Genomic DNA, 18,265 nt, shown 5'->3' with positions numbered 1-18,265 from the left:
GGGGCACCCAGGGATGGGATGGAGGGAGGGGGGCAGACACCCCTGGGGTGGGCTGGCAGGACCCCCAGGGTGGGGAAGCGGCAGTTTGGCTACTGGGGTATGGTGACACCACCCCCCCACTTCACACCCCCTCCCCGGGCGCCGGTGCGTGCAGCACCCAGGTGCCCCCCAACACCTGGGAGGAGGGGAGGTTAAATCCCTCTGAGCTGCTTAACCGGGCTCAGAGCCCGCAAATCCCCGCGTGCCGTGGGGCCGGCGAGCCACCACGGCCATGCCCCACCGCCACCGCTCTCCCATCCCCTCCCCACCATCCGACCAGGGGCCTCTTGCCGGTAGCCGAGGGCCACCCGGGGGCCGGGGGACGCCGGGACCATGACCTCGGCCAACGACTACGAGCAGCTGGAGCTGCAGCAGCAGTACAGCCGCATCAACGTCCGCTGGGACGCCTCCGACGATGAGCTGGACAACGACAACAGCTCGGCCCGCCTCTTCGAGCGCTCCCGCATCAAAGCTCTGGCAGGTCAGGGGCGGGGGGTTCCGGGGTCCCCTCGGGTCCTCCCTGGGTTGTCCCCGCCGCCGGTGCCACCGTGGGCCGCTCTCGTTGCAGACGAGCGGGAGGCGGTGCAGAAGAAGACCTTCACCAAGTGGGTGAATTCCCACTTGGCGCGCGTCACCTGCCGCATCTCGGACCTCTACATGGACCTCCGGGACGGGCGGGTGCTCATCAAGCTGCTGGAGGTGCTGTCGGGAGAGCTTCTGGTAGGACTTCCATCCAGTTGAGGACCCTGGGACCCATGCCATGCCATGCCATCCAGCTGGGGACTTTGGGGACCCATCCCATCCCATCCCGCCCCATCCAGCTGGGGACCCTGGGGACCTATCCTATCCCCATCCCATCCCATCTCATCCCATCCAGCTGGGAACCCTAGGGACCCATCCCATCCAGCTGGGGACCCTGGGGACCCATCCTATCCCCATCCCATCCAATTCCATCCCATCTCATCCCATCCAGCTGGGGACCCTAGGAACCCATCCCATCCCCATCCCATCCCACCTCATCCAGCTGGGGACCCTGCGGACCCATCCTATCCCCATCCCATTCAATCCAATCCAATCCCATCCCATCCAGCTGGGGACCCTAGGGACCCATCCCATCCCATCCCATCCCATCCTGGGACCCTGAGGACCCATCCCATCCAGCTGCGGACCCTGGGGAACCATGCCATGCCATGTCATGCCATGCCCCAAGACCTCTGGTGCTCCACCAAGGCCGTTGACCTTGGCATTGAGCAAGGCTCCACCATGGTTGGGGTGGCAGCAGCGGTGTCCCTGGGCAGGGGTGGGGGTTCCCGGCGTGGAGGGGAGGGTACTGAGTGCTGTCCTGCCCCAGCCCAAGCCCACCAAGGGCCGGATGAGGATCCACTGCCTGGAGAACGTGGACAAGGCGCTGCAGTTCCTGAAGGAGCAGCGGGTCCACCTGGAGAACATGGGCTCCCACGACATCGTGGACGGCAACCACCGCCTTGTCCTTGGCCTCATCTGGACCATCATCCTCCGCTTCCAGGTGGGGCTGGGTGGGTGGGGGGCACCCCTCAGATCAGCACCAGTGGCTTGTTCCAAAGTGGGAGCCCTCCTCCATGGAAGTCCTCTTCCAACACCGGGATGTTCTTCTGTCCCCAGATCCAGGACATCATTGTGCAGACACAGGAGGGCCGGGAGACACGCTCTGCCAGGGACGCGCTGCTGCTCTGGTGCCAGATGAAGACGGCAGGGTAGGTGATGGGACCCACATCCCACCACACTGGGGGCTGGGGATATCCAGATGGTGACGGTGACACCCTGTCCCCACCTCAGGTACCCCCATGTGAACGTCACCAACTTCACCTCAAGCTGGAAGGATGGGCTGGCCTTCAATGCCCTCATCCACAGGCACAGGTAGGCGGCACGGTGGTGGACATTGGGACATGCTGCGGTGGTGGCACCGAGGGATGTCCTACAGGTGTGTGATCACTGTCCCACACCCTCTGTCCCCAGGCCCGAGCTGGTTGACTTCCAAAACCTGACCAAATCCAACGCCCGACACAACCTGGAGCACGCGTTCAGTGTGGCGGAACGGCACCTGGGCATCACCCCACTTCTCGACCCAGAAGGTGAGGCCTCCACTGCCCACTCTCCTGCCTCAGTTTCCCTGTTACATCCTGGGACGTGCCCAGGCCTCGTGGAGGGACAGAGAGGTTTCCACCCCATGGAAGGAGGGTCTGGGTGGGAGCCAGGGGGACCTCATGAGGCCATGGTGGCCCGTTGATGCTGGGGCAATGCAGAGGTTGGGTCAGGCACTTCAGCCCAGAGAAGCTGTGGCTGCCCCATCCCTGGAGGGGTTCAAGGCCAGGTTGGAGGGGGCTTTGAGCAACCTGCTCTGGTGGGAGGCGTCCCTGCCCAGGGCAGGGGGTGGGACTGGACGGGCTTTAAGGTCCCTTCCCACCCAAACCCTTCCATGATTGTGTGATGCCTCTCGCTCACGCCGGGCAGATGTGTTCACGGAGAACCCCGACGAGAAGTCCATCATCACCTACGTGGTGGCCTTCTACCACTACTTCTCCAAGATGAAGGTGCTGGAGGTGGAGGGCAGGCGTTTGGGCAAGGTAGGGGACGGCGTTGGCGTTGGGGGGTGGTTCTACTGGGGTGCTGGTACCTGGTGGTCACCGCCGTCCCCACCACAGGTCATCGAGCACGCCAAGGAGACAGAGAGGATGATCGAGGGCTACGGGGGGCTGGCCTCCGACCTGCTCACCTGGATCGAGCAGACCATCGCCTCCCTCAACAGCCGCAGCTTCGCCAACTCGCTGGCCGGGGTGCAGCACCAGCTCCAAGCCTTCAGCACCTACCGCACCGTGGAGAAGCCCCCCAAGTGAGCACCCCTGAGCCCCCCTGCCGTGCCCATGTGGTGGTGGTGAGCACTCATGGGTGCCCTGAGCTGAGCTCTCTCCGGGACAGGTTTCAGGAGAAGGGCAACCTGGAGGTGCTGCTCTTCACCATCCAGTCGCGGATGCGAGCCAACAACCAGCGCGTCTACACCCCGCACGAGGGACGCCTGGTCTCCGACATCAACCGGGTACGGCGCCTGTCCCGGCAGCCTGGGGACACGTGGGGACATGTGGCTGCTCCTGTGGCACCCTGTGACCTGGGGGCAGCTCTTCTCTCCATATCCCTGGGGACTTTGCTTCTCAGGCTGTCCTGGGGAAGCTCAGAGACATCCTGGAGCAGCTCAGGTCCATCCTGGGGCAAGTTGGGTCCATTCTGGGGCAGCTCGGGTCCATCTGGGGACAAGTTGTTTCCATCCTGGGACAGTTTAGGCCCGTTTCAGGGCAGATTGGGTCTAGAGCTCTGTTCTAGAGCAAGTGGGGTCCATCTCTTGGGGGTAGGTTGCGTCCATCTCCTGGGGCAAGTTTGGTCCATCCCAGAGCAGTTCAGATCCTAGGGCAGTTTGAGTCTATCTCTCAGCCCACTTCAGGTCCATCCTGGGATGGGTCCTAGGACAAGTTGGGTTTATCTCCTGGGGCAGTTTGTGTCCATCCATGGGCAGACTGGGTCTAGAGCTCTGTTCTAGAGCAAGTGAGGTCCATCTCTTGGGGGTAGGTTGGGTCCATCTCTTGGGGGCAGCTTGGGTCCATCTCCCAGGGCAGTTCAAGTCCATCCCAGGACACCTTGAGTCCATCCTGGGGCAGGTTGGGTTCCTCTAACCATGGCCCCCCACCCATGGGTCACATTGGGGTTCACAAGCAGAACAAGACACGTGTGGGTGGGGGGTCATGGGACGTGGGTGCCACCCCCATCCGGCTCCATCTTCCCCCAGGCCTGGGAGCAGCTGGAGAAAGCGGAGCACGAGCGGGAGCTGGCGCTGCGCACTGAGCTCATCCGGCAGGAGAAGCTGGAGCAGCTGGCACGGCGCTTCGACCGCAAAGCGGCCATGCGGGAGGCCTGGCTGAGCGAGAACCAGCGCCTGGTGGCCCAGGTGAGACCGGGGACATCCACCCCGGGGACCAGGGCACCCCACTGGAGCCTCACCGTGAGCTTTGTGCCGGGGCAGGACAACTTTGGCCAGGACCTGCCGGCGGTGGAGGCGGCCAAGAAGAAGCACGAGGCCATCGAGACAGACACAGCCGCCTACAAGGAGCGGGTGCAGGCCATCGAGGCGGTGGCAAAGGAGCTGGAGGTGGAGGGCTACCACGACATCCAGCGCATCAAGACACGCAAGGACAACATCCTGCGGCTCTGGGAGCAGCTCCTGGAGCTGCTGGCCGCCCGGCGCCAGCGCCTGGAGATGAACCTTGCCCTGCAGCACCTCTTCCAGGAGATGCTCCACAGCATCGACTGGATGGACGAGGTCAAGGTGAGCTGTGGGGTGCCACTATGGGTTGGTTGCACCAGGAAGGGCATCGGCGGGACCCCCCTGGAGAAGCAGATGAGATGCTGGGTTGCTGGTGGTGGCTTTTGGGTGTCGGTGGGTGCCGTCTGTCGGTGGGAGCTGGTGGTGGGTGATGGCCAGGGCTCTCCTGCAGGTGCAGTTGACATCGCCCGAGTGTGGGAAGCACCTTCTGGAGGCAGAGGAGCTGCTGCAGACCCACCGGCTGCTGGAGCGTGACATGGTCCTGCAGGGAGAGAAGACACGAGCTATCAGCGCCGCCGCCCTCCGCTTTGCCGACGCCGAAGGTAGGCACAACGGGACGCACTGGGACCATGACATGGCCGGGGGGAGCCAGGACACCATGCTGATGGGCGCCCACCATGTTTCCCGGCCAGGCTACCGTCCCTGCGACCCCAAAGTCATCCGTGACCGCGTGAGCCACCTGGAGATGTGCCGCCGGGAGCTGCAGGCGCTGGCAGCCCGGAGAAGAGCCCTGCTGGAGCAATCCCGGTCCCTCTGGACCTGCCTGTGGGAGCTGGATGAGGCGGAGGGTTGGATCAAGGAGCAGGAGCAGCTCTACTCCTCCTTGGACTTCGGGAAGGACCTGCCAGGCGTCCTGCTGCTCCAGCGCCGACACGCCGCCTTCGAGGCCGAGTTACGGAGCCGGGGCGAGCGGCTGGAGCGGGCGCTGGCAGCGGGCGAGGGGCTAGCTACGGCGGTGGCGGGGCAAGCGGCCAGCCGGCTACGGGAACGGGGGGCGGCGGTGAAGGGGCTGTGGGGGCAACTGGAGGAGCTGGCGGCTTTCCGCCGGCGGGGCTTGCGGGAGGCCGAGGGCTTCTTCCAGTTCCAGGCGGAGGCGGAGGAGCTGGCGGAGGGGCTGCGGGATGCTCGGCGGCGGGCGGCCAGCGAGGAGCTGGGGCAGGACGAATCCCGCACCCGCGTCTTGCTGCGGCAGCACCAGGAGCTGCTGGAGGAGATGGCGGCCGCCCAGGAGCAGCTGGAAGGGTTGGCCCGGCAAGCCCAGGGCTTCCCACCGGAGCTACAAGCTAGCCCCGAGGGGCAGAGCCGACTGGTGGCCCTGAGGGACCTGCACGCCGAGGTGGCCGCCCTGGCCGAGCGGCGGGGCCGGCAGCTGCAGGACGCCCTGGACCTCTACACCGTTTTTGGGGAGAGCGACGCCTGCCACCTCTGGATGGGGTCCAAGGAGACCTGGTTGGGGCAACTGGAGGTCCCTCAGGCGCTGGAGGACCTGGACGTGGCGCAGCACAGGTAAGGGCTCCGGCGGTGGCGATGTGGCTGTGCCATGTCCCGAGTTGTGGCCTGTTCTCAGCCCGGCTGTCCCCACAGGCTGGACGGGCTGGAGCAGGAGATGGCCACCGTGGCTTCCCAGATCGCTGCCGTCAACCAGGCAGCCGACGGGCTACTGGCCAGTGGGCACCCCCGCAGCCCCCAGGTCCGGCAGTGCCAGGAGCAGCTCAACGAGAGGTACGGTGGCCGGTGACGCTGGGGCGAGGGGGTGATGTCGGGACGGTCCCCACCGCATCCCCCGCTGTCACCCACCTCCATCCTGCAGGTGGGACCAGTTCAGGGAGCTGGTGGCCAAGCGTCGCCAGGCGGTGGGCTCGGCTCTGCGTCTCCTCAACTACCGTCTGGAGGGCGAGGAGACCCGGCAATGGCTACAGAGCAAAGCCCAGGTGGTCAAGGCCACCGCCGAGCTGGGACGGGACCTGGCCGGCATCCTGGCCACCCAACGCAAGCTCTATGGCATCGAGAGGGAGCTGGTGGTTGCCAAGGACCGCCTGGCCGCCCTGCGCTCCCAGGCTGACCGCCTGGCCGAGGAACGGCCCGAGGTGGCCGGGGAGGTGGCCGAGCGGCTAGCGGCGGCGACGGCTGCCTGGAATGACCTGCAGGAGGCCCTGGGAGAGCAAGCAGCCTCCTTGGGGGAAGCCGGGCAGCTCCGGAGCTTCTTGCAGGACCTGGATGACTTCCAAGCCTGGCTCTTCGGTGCTCAGAAAGCCGTGGCGGCCGCCGACGACATGCCGGCCTCTTTGGCCGAGGCGGAGGAGCTGCTGCGGCAGCACGAGGCCGCCCGGCGCGACGCGGAGGAGCACACGGCCGCCTTCACCGCCTTGCTGGAGGCCGGGGAGAGGGTGGTGGGGGAGCAGGAGGACCCCCAGTACGAGGGGCTGCGGCAGCGTCTGCGCGGCGTGGAGGTGGGCTGGGCCGCCCTGGGCAGGATGGCGGAGACCCGGCACCGCTTCCTGACCCAGTGCCGCGGCTTCCAGGAGTTCCTCCGGGATGCCAAGCAGGCGGAGATCCTCCTCGCCAACCAGGTGGGTGACCAAAGAGGGTCCCAAGGTGTGTGTGTGTGGGGTCCCTGCCTCAGGGGCACCCCACAAAGGTGCTGACCTCCCCTCTCCGTGCCCCCCGCCAGGAGTACACGCTGGCACACCTGGAGCTGCCGGCCACGCTGGAGGGCTCGGATGCCGCCCTGCGCCGCTTCCAGGAGTTCCGCGCCGGCATGGAGAGCAGCGCCGAGAAGGTCCCGGAGGCGGTGGCCAACGGCAACAAGCTGGTGGCCGAGGGCAACATCTTCTCTGAGAAGATCGCCGAGAAGTGCCAGGCCCTCCAGGAGCGGTGAGTCGGGCGAGGGGCTGGCGGATGGGTGGCACGTGGGCAGCAGGGCTAACGCTGGCCCATCTCTGGTTGCCCTCTGCCAGGCACGGAGCCGTCATGGCCAAGGCGGAGGAGGCGGCAGGTTTGCTGCAGGACAACCACGAGCTCCAGACCTTCCTGCAGAGCTGCCGGGAGGTAAGGACACAGGCACGGTCGGTGGCACTGGGGTGGTCCCCACCAGCCGAGCCCTGACATGCTTTGCCCGCAGCTCGACGCCTGGGTGGACGAGAAGATGCTGACAGCACAGGACACCTCCTATGGTGAAGCCCGTGGCCTCCACAGCAAGTGGCAGAAGCACCAGGCATTTATGGCCGAGCTGGCATCCAACCAGGGCTGGCTGGAGAAGATTGAGATGGTGGGTGCCGGCCCCGCTGCCTGGAATCCCCTCCTAGGCTGGGTGGGATGTCCTTGTGGACATCCTCGGTGGCCACCAACCTCTTGGTTGTCGCCGGCAGGAGGGGAAGGAGCTGGTGAGCCGCAAGCCGCAGCACGGCGAGGTGGTGACGCGGCGGCTGGAGGAGCTGCGCCGGCGGTGGGACGGGCTGCGGGGCGCCGCCGAGGAGAAGGGCCGGCAGCTCTTCGAGGCCAACCGCTCGGCCCTCTATGCCCAGAGCTACCAAGAGCTGGAGAGCTGGCTGGGGCGGGCCAAGGAGGAGCTGCGCGCCGCCGAGCAAGCCAAGGACCTCACCGCCACCAACCTGCTGCTGAAGAGGTTGAAGGTGGGTGGTGGGGCTGCCAACCGAGCGGCTGGGTGGGCACAAGGGTGTTGGCACATCACCTTTGCCTTTGGGTAGGTGTTTGCTGCCCTGTGTTTGGGGTGGAGGGATCCGAGGTGCCGGGTTATGTCCCCAAACGGTGCTGGATGCTGCCTTGGGGGTCCCCAGCCTAGCTCTGCCCCCCCAGCTCACACGGCTTTTCCCCACCAGAGGCTGGAAGAGCAAGTGGGAGCACGTATGAAGGAGCTGGAGGAGCTGGAGTGGCAGGGTCCCACCCCTGCCAGGGACGTGCCGGATGGTGATGGGCAGGAGCAGAGGCTCCGGCAGCGATTCCTGGAACTGCTGGAGCCGTTGGAGAGGAGGAGGAAGGAGCTGGAGACCACCAAGGCCATGTACCAGCTCGGGCGGGATCTGGAGGACGAGACGGTGAGCATCCTCACCGTGCTGGGGTCTGGTGAGCCGGGAGCACCCATGGGTGCCGTGCAGGGCTCAATGGGTGCTCTTGTCCGCAGCTATGGGTGCAGGAGAGGCTGCCCTTGGTGAGGTCAACGGAGCACGGCACCGACCTCCCGAGCGTGCAACGCCTGGCCAAGAGGAACGAGGTGAGCCCCGGCTGCAGCGGTGGCACCCGCCAACCCCAGGTGGTCCCCTTGGGGCCAGCCGTCATGGCTGAGCCCCCGCCGTGACCATCCATCCCGCCGGCAGACGCTGCAGAAGGAGCTGGCGGGCCATGCCCCCCGGCTGGGCGAGGTGCTGAGCCGGGGGGAGGCGGCGGTGAGGGGCGCCGAGCCGAGCCCGGAGCTGGAGACCAGGGTGCAGGAGCTGACGGGGCTGTGGGAGACGCTGCAGGAGGAGGCGGCCGCCCGGCACCGGCGCCTGCGGGAGGCCAGGGAGGCACAGCAGTACTACCTGGATGCCAGCGAGGCGGAGGCCTGGGTCAGCGAGCAGGAGCTCTTCATGGGAGCTGAGGAGAAGCCCAAGGTGAGGGGTGGCTCCTTGTGGTGCCCCCGTGTCCTGGGGGAGGGGGGATCTGCGCTGTGTGATCTGGGACATCCTATGTCAACCCGGACCATGCCATGCCATGCTGTTAGACATAGAGTCATTGAATGGTTTGGGTGGGAAGGGACCTTAAAGATCATCCAGTTCCATGATGGGGGGGACACCTCCCACCAGAGCAGGTTGCTCCAAGCCCCCTCCAACCTGCCCTTGAACCCCTCCAGGGATGGGGCAGCCACAGCTTCTCTGGGCAACCTGGGCCAGGCTCTCACCACCCTCACAGCAAAGAAGTTCTTCCCCAGATCTCATCTCCATCTCCCCTCTTTCAGTGTCAAACCCTTCCCCCTCCTCCTAGGGCTCCCCTCCCTCATCCAGAGTCCCTCCCCAGCTTTCCTGGAGCTCCTTTAGGGACTGGAAGGGGCTCGAAGGTCTCCCCGGAGCCTTCTCTTCTCCAGGCTGAACCTCCCCAACTCCCTCAGCCTGTCCTCCCAGCAGAGGGGCTCCAGCCCTCCCAGCATCTTCGCTAAACATCACCCTGTACCATGCCATGTCATGCCATTACACCCCGTCCCATGCCCTGCCATCCTATGGCACATCATGCCACGCTATTACATGCCACGTCACGGCATAACACGTAGCTGGGCTCGCTGTTGCTCCCCAATGCATCATATGGAGCCAAGACATGCCTATAGGGTGGGTGTGGGGGCTAGACCCCCACTCCCAGTCCCATGGCCGTGCTGGGTGCTGATGGGCGCTGGTGTCTACCACGCCGCAGGACGAGGAGAGCGGCTTGGTGATGCTGAAGAGACACGTGCGGCAGCAGCGGTCCATCGAGGACTACGGCCAAACCATCAAGGAGCTGGCGGGGAGGGCTCAGCAGCTGCTCGCCGCCGGCCACCCCGAGGGGTAGGTGCCACCGCCGCCGTGTCCCCTGTCCCTCGGGGCATCCCCGTGCCCTCAGCACCATGGTGGGTGGTTCAGCTGGGGCTCTGGTGGCATTGGTTGCCCCAGCTGCAGCAGGGAGATGGTGGCAGAGGGACGTGGGGAGCACAGAATGGGTCCCCCCCACTATTTGGCAACACGGATGGGTTGGGGGCGTCTTTTCCTGGGTGAGAACTGGGGTGTCTGTGTGCCGGGGCCGCGCAGGGAGCAGATCATCCGGCTGCAGGGCCAGGTGGACAAGCACTACGCCGGGCTGAAGGAGGCGGCCGAGGAGCGCCGCCGGCGCCTGGAGAACATGTCCCACCTCTTCCAGCTGAAGCGGGAGGTGGAGGACCTGGAGCAGTGGATCGCCGAGCGCGACGTGGTCGCCTCCTCCCAGGAGATGGGGCAGGACCTGGACCACGTCACGGTGAGAGGATGGCCGGGGGGTGGGCATGGTGGTGCCAGCGTGTGGTTTGGGGAGGTGGGGGGCAAAAATCAACTCTTCTCTCCACCCCTTGTGCAGCTTCTGAGGGAGAAGTTTCGGGAGTTCGCGCGGGAGACGGGCAGCGTGGGGCAGGAACGGGTGGACCGGGTGAACCTGACCATCGAGGACCTCATTGACGCCGGGCACGTGGAGGCAGCCACCATGGCTGAGTGGAAGGATGGGCTGAACGAGAGCTGGGCTGACCTGCTGGAGCTCATCGACACCCGCATGCAGCTCCTCGCCGCCTCCTACGACCTGCACAAGTACTTCTACGATGGTGGCGAGCTGCTGACCCTCATCGCTGCCCGCCGCCAGGAGCTGCCCCAGGACCTGGGGGAGGACGCTGGCACGGTGGAGGCTTTCCACCGCATGCACAGTGCCTTCGAGCGTGACCTCCAGCTGCTGGAGACGCAGGTGAGGACACACCTCGTGGATGGTGGGGATGCCCGGCACCGCCATTGCCAATATTCACAGAATCACAGAATGCTATGGGGTTGGAAGGGACCTCTGGAGATCATCTCCTCCAACCCCTGGCCAAAGCAGGTCCACCCAGAGCAGGTCCCACAGGAACGTGTCCAGGAGGGTTTTGAATGTCTCCAAAGAAGGAGACTCCACCACCTCTCTGGGCAGCCTCTTCCAGGGCTCTGTCACCCTCAAAGTAGAGAAGTTCTTCCTCATGTTGAGCTGGAACTTCTTATGGTCAAGTTTGTGCCCGTTCCCTCTTGTCCTGTCCCTGGGCACCACTGGAAAAAGACTGGCCCCATCCTCCTGACACCCACCCTTTAAGTATTTATAGGCATTGATCAGATCCCCCCTCAGTCATCTCTTCTCCAGACTAAAAAGCCCCAAGTCCCTCAGCCTTTCCTCATCAGAGAGATGTTCTAGTCCCCTCATCATCCTTGTAGCCCTCTGCTGTACCCTCTCCAGCAGTTCCCTGTCCTTCTGGAACTGGGGAGCCCAGAACTGGTCCCAGTGCTCCAGATGGGGCCTCCCCAGGGCAGAGCAGAGGGGGAGGATGACCTCCCTCCACCTGCTGGTCATGCTGCTCTTGATGCCCCCCCCAGGATGCCATTGGCCTTCTTGGCCACGAGGGCCCATTGCTGGCTCATGGTCATCCTGTTGTCCACCAGGACTCCTAGGTCTTTCTCCTCAGAGCTGCTCTCCAGCAGGTCAGCCCCAACCTGTCCTGGTGGGGGGGGTTATTCCTCCCCAGGTGCAGCACCCTACACTGGCCCTTGTTGAATTTCATCAGGTTCCTCTCTGCCCAACTCTCCAGCCTGTCCAGGTCTTGCTGTGTGGCAGCACAGCCTTCTGGTGTGACAGCCAATATTCACATCGGATATATATATTCAGCATCTCCCACCTTCTCCGGCTCAGGTGCAGCAGTTTCGGGAGACGGCGGCACGGCTGCAGACCGCCTACGCCGGGGAGAAGGCGGCCGGCATCCAGGAACAGGAGCAGGAGGTGGCCCGAGCCCTGCGGGAGCTGCTGGAAGCTTGCAGTGGTCGCCGGGCCCGGCTGGTGGACACGGCCGACAAGCATCGCTTCTTCGGCATGGCCCGGGACCTGCTCTCCTGGATGGAGAGCACCGTCCGGCAGATCGAGACGCAGGAGAAACCCAGGTACGGCTGCATCTGGTGGGCACCCGGCACCCTTTGCCGTGACCCAGCACTGATTCCGCCACCTCTGTGTCCCCAGGGACGTCTCCTCGGTGGAACTGCTCATGAAGTACCACCAGGGCATCAGGGCCGAGGTGGACGCCCGGAGCAAGAACTTCACCACCTGCGTCGAGCTGGGCAAGAAGCTTTTGCAGCGCAAGCACCAGGACTCACCTGAGGTGAGGACAGTGGGGATGGAGGAGGGCGGGGAGGACGGTGCCACCAGGGCCACCCCGTGACGGTGTCGCCTCCTAGATCAAGACGAAGCTGATGGAGCTGGTGGAGAAGAGGAAGGCCATGATGGAGATGTGGGAGCAGCGCTGGGACCGGCTGCGGCTGTGTGAGTGCACTGGCGGTGATGGAGGGGGGACAGTGGCTTGTCTGGGGACGGTGGTGGCAGGCGACTGAGCGCTGCCCATCCCTGCCCGCAGTGCTGGAGGTCTGCCAGTTCTCCCGGGACGCCTCGGTGGCCGAGTCGTGGCTCATAGCTCAGGAGCCCTACCTGGCCAGCAGCGACTACGGGCAGACGGTGGACGCAGTGGAGAAGCTGCTCAAGCGGCACGAGGCTTTCGAGAAGTCCTCAGCCACCTGGGAGGAGCGCATCGCCGCCCTGAGGAAGCTGACGACGGTGAGGAAGGCTCAGGAGGACGGGGCAGTTTCCTGCCTCAGTTTCCCCAAACCCCATGTCACCACCAGCACCTAACGCCTTGGTCCCTTTTCCCCGGCAGCTGGAGCTCCTGGGTGGGCGGACGCTGCGTGAGGGGCTGGCGCGGGACGGGGTGACACCTTCCGAGGGTCCCGACTACCGCCTGGAGCTGGACGGGGAGCTGGATGCCGGGTAAGAGACACCGGTGACATCCCGGGGCAGCCACGGCAGCATTGTCGGGCAGGGGCAGCCTGTGGTGCCCGGCTGGCTCCTGGGCATCACTTCCAGCATCCCTCTTCTCCAAGAATTTAGGGGGTTTTGAGCAATTTGCCCTTTCGGAGCAGTAAATCAATGAGGATGAAGAGCAGAGATGAAGGTCGAGCTCCTCCATGATGGGGTTTTCATCCCTTGGGGGGGGGGGGGGACGGGGGACGGGAGAGCAGCAGCTAGTCCCTGCGTTTCCCCACCAAGCTGGCTGGGACACAGGGATTTTGGGGGTGCCACACTCTGCTGGGGATGCTGAGCGGGCCACCTCCTCGCTGCAGGTCCGAGGAGGAAGAGGAGGAGGAGAAGACGAAGGGCACGAGCACGCAGGACACCTCTCCACCTGCCACCGACGGACCAGAGCCGGTCAGTTCTTGAGTTTAGCTTTCTCCTTCCCCGACAGCCAAAAAAAAAAAAAAAAAAGGGTGTCCCCGCATGTCCCGCAGGCTCCTGGCAGACCCCGTGACCGTCATCATCGCATGCTGATGGCTCCCCACACCCCCCAACCCTTGCCTTGTTCCTTGCCTTGTGTTGAATAAACGCTAAATGACCCCAAAAAGGCCGGGCGGGCACCTGGGTGCTGCACCTTCCCCTTCTCCTCGGTTCCTGGGCTGGCTGAAGAGCACCCCTGCTCCGTGTCACCCGCTGGTGGAGGCTGGTGGCACCCATGGGTGCAAAGGGTGTCTCTGGCATCGGGACAGCAGCCGGAGCTGGAGCATCTGCTGGGTGGTGGATCCCGGCCACCATCCTGGAGGGAGAGTCCCATGGGGACACCGTACGGTACTGGCCACGTGGCACCCGGCTTTCCAGGCCACCCAGCCTTGGGAGCGGGGCTGGCTCTGTCCCCGGCACGGAGGGGACAGCGGGCACACAGTTACGGCACTCCTGGCCACAGCATGTGGCCCTTGGGGCATCGTCATCCCTTGGGCATTGTCACCCCATGGGCATCATCACCTCATGGGGATGTCACCCTGCGAGGCATCGCCACCCCAAGAGGCGTCATCACCCAGGGGGATGTCACGCTGCGAGGCATCGTCACCCCAGGAGACATCATCACTCTATGGGACATCACCACCCTGCAAGACATCGTCACCCTGTGGGGTGTTGTCACCCTGTGGGGCGTTGTCACCCTACAAGCACCCTGTGGGGCATCATTACCTTATAGAACATTGTCACCCCATGAGGCATCGTCACCCCACAGCAGGGCATTGCCACCCTCGAGACATCATCACCCCGTGCTCGCTGCCAGCCTCTCTGCTCCTCCTGCCTGCTCTGCCTGCACTGCCTGCTCGGGGACGGGGCTGCTTTCCGGGTGCTCTGCCTGCTTTGGGGACAGGAGCCCTTTCTGCCTCTTCTGCCTGCTTGGGGACATGGGCATCTGGCTACTTGGGGACACAGTCCCCTTCTGTCTGCTCGGGGACATCGGCATCTTCTGGCTCCTTGGGGACAGGACTCCCCTCTGCCTGCTTGGGGACTCAGCGACTTTCACCTGCTTGGGGACAGGACCCCCCTCTGCCCGCTCGGGGACATTGGCATCTTCTGGCTCCTTGGGGACAGGGTCCCCTGCTGCCTGCTCAAGGACATTGGCATCTTCTGGCACCTTGGGGACAGGGTCCCCTTCTGTCTGCTAAGGGACATGGGCATCTTCTAGCTCTTTGGGGACATGGCCACTTTCACATGCTTGGGGACAGGAGCCCCCTCTCCTTGCTTGGTGACATTGGCATCTTCTGGCTTCCTGGGGACAGGGTCCCCCTTTGCCTGCTCGAGGACGTGGGCATCTTCTGGCTTCTTGGGGACAAGGCCCCCCGCTGCCTGCTTGGGCACACGGCCACTTTCACCGGCTTGGGGACACAGCCACTTTCACCTGTCTGGGGACAGGAACCCCCTCTCTCTGCTTGGGGACAAGTTTATTGCCTGCCTGCTTGGGGACATGGTCGCCTCCCAGCTTCCAGGGACAGTGTCCCTCCTCCCATCCCTCTTGGTGGGAAACACCGCAGGACCTCCACGTCCCCCCGTGGTGACAGCAGACACGGACATGGGGGGCGAGGGCCATCCCTGGGCGCAGGAGGAGGGGACGGTCACCCCGGGATCACCACCCCCTGGCCCTGTGGCACCCATCTGCTGCCCCTGGGTGGCCATTCCATCCTACCACAGCCCCCAACCGGACCCCGCCTGCCCGATGGCATCCCACACTATCCCCAAACCCCCTAGTGACATCCCTGGGGGGCAGGTCCCGGGGCTACACCATGTCCCAGCCATTTGCTGGCATCCTCCCAGTAGCCACAAGCTCCCGTGTGCGGGTCACTGGCACTGAGAGCTGAGGGTGACCCACCCCCAGCTGGCATCCCACCACCTCGGGGACTGTTATCCCCCGCTGGGGACAAGGTTGCCACGGTGGGAGGGGACAAGACCTCAGGATGTGGTGACACGGCGGCATAACGGGGCTGTTGCTTTGCGGCAGCTGGTGCGGACGACGGGCCACCAGGAGCCACTGTCACCGAGCCCACGGCCACCGCGGGAGGAGCCGGAGGAGCCGGCCACGCTGCCGGCCCGTCCCAGCAGCGTCCAGCTGGAGGGCTACCTCGGCCGCAAGCATGACCTGGAGGCGGCCACCAAACGGGCATCCAACCGGTAGGCGCGGTGACGGTGGCGGCAGTGGCGGGCGCGCGCCGCGGTGACGGTGACAGTGATGGTGACGGTGGCAGGTCGTGGAGCACGCGGTACTGCGTGCTGCGGGGCGGCCAGCTCGCCTTCTTCAAGGACGCCAAGAGCCGGGCGTTGGGGCTACCGTGCCACGGTGAGGAACCCCTGGGGCTACGGGACGCCCTCTGCGAGGTGGCCGCCGGCTACAAGAAGAAGAAGCACGTCTTCAAACTCAGGTGAGGCCCCGGCGTGGCATGTCACAGCACAGGGTGGCACGGGGTGGCATGTCACGGCACGGGGTGGCACGTGCCTCACCGGCACCTGCGCTCTGTCCCCAGGCTCAGCAATGGCAGCGAGTGGCTCTTCCATGGCAAGGATGAGGTGAGGGGCAACCTGGGGGGACACTGGGTGGCCGGTGTGTGGTGGTGGCCGAGGGGACACAGGGAGAGGGCTGGAGATGCCCAGGGGACAGAGGGGACCCGCAGTGCCCAGGAGGACATCAGGTGGCTAGTGGTGGCCAGAGGATGTAGCGGTGGCCAGCAGTGCCCGGGGGGGGACAGGGTGGCCAATGGTATCCGGGGAGACAGAAGGTGGCTGGTGGTTCCTGGGGGACGTGGCGGGGGACTAGCAGCGCCCAGGGGGACACAGGGTGGCCAGTAGGACATGGGGTGGCTAGAGATGCCCAGAGGGATGCAGGGGGGGACCAGCGGTGCCCAGGGGGATACAAGGTGGCTAGTAGTTCTCGGGGGACATGGGGGACACCAGTGGTACCCAAGGGACACGGCAGTGGCCACAGACACCCAGGGAACGCAGTGGGGGACAAGGGGTGCCCAGGGGGACATGGGGTGGCCAGGGGTGCTATGAGGACATAATGGGGGGCTGGTGGTGCCCAGGGGGACATGGGGTGGCCAGGGGTGTCATGAGGACATAGGGGGGGACTGGTGGTGCCCAGGGGGACATGGGGTGGCCAGGGGTGCCATGAGGACATATTGAGGGGCTGGTGGTGCCCAAGGAGACATGAGGTGGCTAGGGGTGCTGTGAGGACATAGTGGGGGGACATGGGGTGGCCACGGGTGCCATGAGGACACAGTGGGGGACAAGGGGTGCCCAGAGGGACATGGGGTGGCCAGGGATGCTATAAGGCCATAATGGGGGGCTGGTGGTGCCCAGGGGGACATGGGGTGGCCAGGGGTGCTGTGAGGACATATTGGGGGGACATGGGGTGGCCACGGGTGCCATGAGGACACAGTGGGGGACAAGGGGTGGCCAGGGGGACATGGGGTGGCCAGGGGTGCCATGAGGACATAGTGGGGGGCTGGTGGTGCCCAGGGGCCCATGGGGTGGCCAGGGGTGCCATGAGGACATAGTGGGGGGCTGGTGGTGCCCAGGAGGACACGGGTCCTTGGGGAAGAGGTGGGGCAGCTGACATCACCCAGGGGGGACACGGGGTGGCCGGGAAGGTGCTGGGGTGTCCTGGGGAGCCCCCCCTGAGCCGGTGCCCGTGCCCACAGGAGGAGCTGCAGGCCTGGCTGCAGGGGCTGAGCGCGGCAATAACCGAGTGCAGGGGCAACCGGGGGAAGGCGCAGAGCTTGCCCCTGCCGCTGGCCCCCACCCCGGCCCCCCCGGAACTCCCCCTGCCCCGCAAGGACAAGGAGAAACGGTTCAGCTTCTTCCCAAAAAAGAAATAACCCCCCCTCACCATGGCGGAGGGTGGGGGTGTGTGGAGGAAAAACCCCACGCCCCAGGGTCACGCGTGCGCAGGGACACGCGTGTGTATGTCCCTATAGGTACTGGCGGGTCTATAGGGGTGGGCGGAGCCGGGCAGCCCCCCTCCCTATAGGGGCAGGCGTGGGGCGCACCTCGATGTCTACGTATAGCGGCACATATAGGAACGTGCACACCCTGTGTGCGCCACACGCGTGTGCACACGTGTATATATATATATATATTTGTATTTATATATATACATACATTTCCATGCTTAAAGGGTATGCGCACACCTACGTGGAGGTGAGCACACACGTACACATGCGTCCCCGTGCGCACACGCGTGTACGTGCCCCCAGGGATGTGCTGCAGCCCCCCCAGCACACGCATGTGTGCGCGTGCACACACACACGTGTCCCTGCATGCACACGCCTGCACACGCGTGTCCCTGCATGCAGGTGCACCCTGCCCCAGCTCGGCGCGCACGGCCACACGCGTGCATGCCCCCCCCTGCCCCCGCAGCACCCACACAAGGGGCTGCCGTGGGTGCCCACCCCCCTCCCCAAAGCCATAACACCCCCCCTCCCCATTGTGTGGGTGCAGAGGGGGCACCCCCCAGCCCCCACGGGCACCAACCAAAGAGCGTCGGCACCGGGGAGGGGGCACCGCACCCACCACCCCGTGCCCCCCCACCGCGCTGTCGGGGTGGGGGGGCACCCCCCTGCACCCCGGATCAGGACGAGCCACCCTGGGCGGGGTGGGGGCGGGGGGGAGCGGGGAGCACGGGCAACCAGAGAGGAACTTTTGGTTCAGTTTGGGGTTTTTTTTCTAATAAAGATGTGAAAGCGAGGTGGGCGCAGTGCTGGGCGCCGGGGGCGGGAGTCGTGGGGTGCCCCCGTGGGTTGGGGGGCCATGAGGTGCCCCTGCTCCTGGGCAGGGTGAGGCTCCCCCAGGGTGCTCCTTCTCCCAGGTGAGCCAGGGGGCCATGGGATGCCCCTTCTTCCAGGTAGGTTGGAGGTCCACATGGTGCTCCTTCTTCTAGGTGAGCTGGGGGTCCATGGGGTGTCCCTGGACAAGTTGGGGGTCCATGAGGTGTTCCTTCTCCCAGGCAGGTTGAGGGTCCCAACGGTGCTCCTTCTCCTGGGT

At 65.2% G+C, this 18,265-nt stretch overlaps 1 protein-coding gene across 1 annotated transcript; it reads left to right on the top strand.

Moving 5' to 3' along the window:
• Window positions 1-366: 366 nt before the first annotated feature.
• SPTB (spectrin beta, erythrocytic) lies at window positions 367-17,100 on the top strand. The gene is made up of 35 exons (XM_074149203.1): window positions 367-520; window positions 608-759; window positions 1,391-1,564; window positions 1,681-1,772; window positions 1,855-1,935; window positions 2,035-2,150; window positions 2,530-2,642; window positions 2,721-2,908; window positions 2,995-3,112; window positions 3,854-4,012; window positions 4,088-4,390; window positions 4,560-4,710; window positions 4,801-5,674; window positions 5,753-5,890; window positions 5,979-6,738; window positions 6,840-7,042; window positions 7,126-7,216; window positions 7,290-7,436; window positions 7,537-7,800; window positions 8,008-8,223; window positions 8,310-8,399; window positions 8,503-8,778; window positions 9,569-9,699; window positions 9,940-10,144; window positions 10,241-10,615; window positions 11,579-11,823; window positions 11,900-12,038; window positions 12,115-12,199; window positions 12,291-12,487; window positions 12,588-12,697; window positions 13,051-13,135; window positions 15,231-15,400; window positions 15,475-15,648; window positions 15,751-15,793; window positions 16,924-17,100. Exons 1-35 carry the CDS (start codon window positions 373-375, stop codon window positions 17,098-17,100), a joined length of 6,990 nt encoding a protein of 2,329 aa, XP_074005304.1. The 5' UTR covers window positions 367-372.
• Window positions 17,101-18,265: the final 1,165 nt, after the last annotated feature.

The sequence above is a fragment of the Numenius arquata genome, chromosome 6 (genome assembly GCF_964106895.1).
Source record: "Numenius arquata chromosome 6, bNumArq3.hap1.1, whole genome shotgun sequence".
Classification (NCBI taxonomy): domain Eukaryota; kingdom Metazoa; phylum Chordata; class Aves; order Charadriiformes; family Scolopacidae; genus Numenius; species Numenius arquata.
This window is presented reverse-complemented; position numbering and strand designations above follow the sequence as displayed.

Coding starts and splice junctions, on each gene's coding strand:
- SPTB (XM_074149203.1), top strand. CDS start 373: ATGACCTCGGCCAACGACTACGAGCAGCTGGAGCTGCAGCAGCAGTAC. Junction 521..607: donor CCGCATCAAAGCTCTGGCAG/GTCAGGGGCGGG, acceptor CTCTCGTTGCAG/ACGAGCGGGAGGCGGTGCAG. Junction 8,224..8,309: donor GGGATCTGGAGGACGAGACG/GTGAGCATCCTC, acceptor TCTTGTCCGCAG/CTATGGGTGCAGGAGAGGCT.